The sequence below is a fragment of the Priapulus caudatus genome, unplaced genomic scaffold, assembly GCF_000485595.1.
Source record: "Priapulus caudatus unplaced genomic scaffold, Priapulus_caudatus-5.0.1 Scaffold926, whole genome shotgun sequence".
NCBI classification, from domain to species: domain Eukaryota; kingdom Metazoa; phylum Priapulida; class Priapulimorpha; order Priapulimorphida; family Priapulidae; genus Priapulus; species Priapulus caudatus.
The window spans coordinates 6825-9324 of NW_014577987.1; the positions used below are offsets into that span (position 1 = coordinate 6825).

The 2500-nt window shown below is 45.3% G+C and overlaps 1 protein-coding gene across 1 annotated transcript in view; it reads right to left on the reverse strand.

Annotated features, from left to right (window-relative positions):
• Window positions 1–927: 927 nt before the first annotated feature.
• LOC106814450 overlaps window positions 928–2500 on the reverse strand; it is a 2743-nt gene continuing 1170 nt past the window's right edge. The window contains exons 3-4 of the mRNA XM_014818768.1: window positions 2375–2500; window positions 928–1974 (exon numbers count right to left, since the gene is read on the reverse strand). The exon at window positions 2375–2500 is cut by the window's right edge and continues 38 nt beyond it. Coding sequence (XP_014674254.1) covers window positions 1810–1974; window positions 2375–2500 — 291 coding nt within the window. The 3' untranslated portion in view covers window positions 928–1809. The remainder of the gene's footprint in view (window positions 1975–2374) is intronic.

The window sequence follows — 2500 nt, forward strand, 5'->3', positions numbered from 1 at the left end:
AGGGATAAAAGATAGTGACAGAGAGGGAGAGAGATAGCGATATATATATATATAGCGAGATAGAGAGAGATAGAGTGAGGTGGGTGGACGGCAATCTCGACATGCACACGTAAAATTATATCACAGATATTCCTTGGTGATTGCGAAATTATCGACAGGTATTAGCATTCATTATTTTCACTGCTTGCTTATTCCGGGTTCAAATCTCATGTACAACCTCACAGTTGCTCTACAGCCATTCACATGTGTGTTTGCCTACATCTGTACCCTCTCCCTTTTAACAGCTCGAATGTGTACAGCGTAGTCAACGAGTTAAGAACCCTGCAACCCTTGCCACCTTTCATATCACATGCTCTTGTTGAAAAGTAACCCTCTATATATTGCTTTGTGTATACAGCATTTATCATTGCTTTTGGCTACCTATCCGTGCAATTGGGTGCTGTAAAACCCGCAGTAGGGTGTATGAAATGTTAAACCCCGCAGTAGGGCAATGGGGCTTATGAAAATCACTGGACAAGAACACACAGCAACCACACATCACACTCGCAAACAGTTACCATGGTTTATCAGGTAAATCAGGTACACGTGCATGCATCCAGCTACAGCAGGGCAGCCGTCGTGACGGTATTTCCGGTAGCTAGTACCGCTGTCCCACCGCGATGCATGTCTTCAAATTTCAATAGTCAATAATAGAAATGTTCTATTATGGACTATTGATGTCTTTAATAAAGCAACGTCGCTATGACGACGAGAACAACGCGCAGGCAGACGAAAGCGCCTTGCGATCATCCAAACACACTGTCTACTCTAGTAGGAGAAAATTACCCTTACTCTCTCTCTCATCATGACCTTGGTACGCGTTACCCTTTCTCACGCGCGCTCACACACACGCGCGCACACACGCGCTCGCACACACACACACACACACGCGCGCGCGCGCACACACACACGCGCACACACGCACACACGCACACGCACGCACACACACGTGGCGGTCGTGTCGTATAAAAAGACCTGTGTACATACTCGTAGAGTGGGATTAGACACGAACAGGCCAAACATTAACATGATTTTACCTTTCAGATTTTCCATCAACATACACGGCAATAGTCACGGAATCACACGACCCTGGAATGCCGGGGCCAGAGCGTGCGCTGTTTGACAACACGACAAACGCACGCACGCACGCACACAGGGTAACGTTATTTATAATATCAGCTATAATAACGGCTAATAACTATTTAATGATATTAGTTAGTAACAATTATAACTACTTAAGTTAATAACAATTAGTCAACAACAACAACAACACAAGGCACGCGCAAAAGCCGTCATCAGTACGCCCACTGCATATATAAAATAATTGCTCAGTGTTTGTAAATGCCATGGACAGCTTACAACTGTCTACCACGTCTACGAGGTGATGCGATCGCATTTAGAGAGAACAGTTTAAGCTATATGTACATGCCGCGTTATTTGACATTATAATTTTTAAATAAGTAGTAGCCAGTAGATCCAAGCAGCTCGGAAATCACCAAATTCCGTATACACAATTCACACGAGCTGCGGTTAGAGTCCCTTTATAGAGATCTTTATAAGATCTATGAGATGAGATCCCTATACATGCAGAGCCTCTATGAAGACTGCAGTAGCTCGATAGAGCCATCTGGAAACGCCATCAAAACTAATTTAAGACGGTATATACGTAAGATGGCTCCTTTTCTTGCCGGGGTCCGCAATGCACATCCTCACACGCGTAGGACGACGGGGGACAGTCTACATTGGGCGTCTAAACTAGAAGGTCGCTCTTCACAAGCGATCTGTGAGCGTCTGTGGCGCGACCTCGTTGGTTTCCCCTTCCTTGTCGATAGATGGCGCTGGGTGATTGATGAGAGAGGGGCGCGGGATGTGGCAGACGTTCATGAGACCGTGAATGGTGGCGAGGGGACTGGACAGCGACTCGAGCGAAGATTTCTGCAGCAAAACAAGTAAACGTTAAGTTATAAATTAAGTTATTTATTAAGTAATACATATTAATCCCAGAATATATAGCTATTTATGATTTAGGCGATCGATTAAACATTCATGGTTTATTTAGTTGTAAATAAATATCTATGATATAATTATTGTGGGAGATTGTCGTTGCGATAACTCTCATTGCGGCCCTAGAATTCAGTATCTATAAGCTCCGCACGTGTAGAACTCCTACTGTGTGTCCTACACGTGTACTTCTTCTAGCATCTACTATAGCAACACGAGGTGCGCATTTTGCCAAACTGCATGCAGCGCCCTCTTCGTACAACTCAGGATACGTGAATTGAGCCAGAGCGAGAGCGCCATCGATCGTTGTAAAGTTTGGCATTTCGCAGCATACCTGATGATCTTGTAGTTTCTCCAGACGCCGCCAGCGGGCGCACAGGCACATGCAGGCAGTGATGGCAATCATGAGAACAGCGAAGAAAGCGGCAGCGCACGCAGCGACCCACGACACGGTAAAACA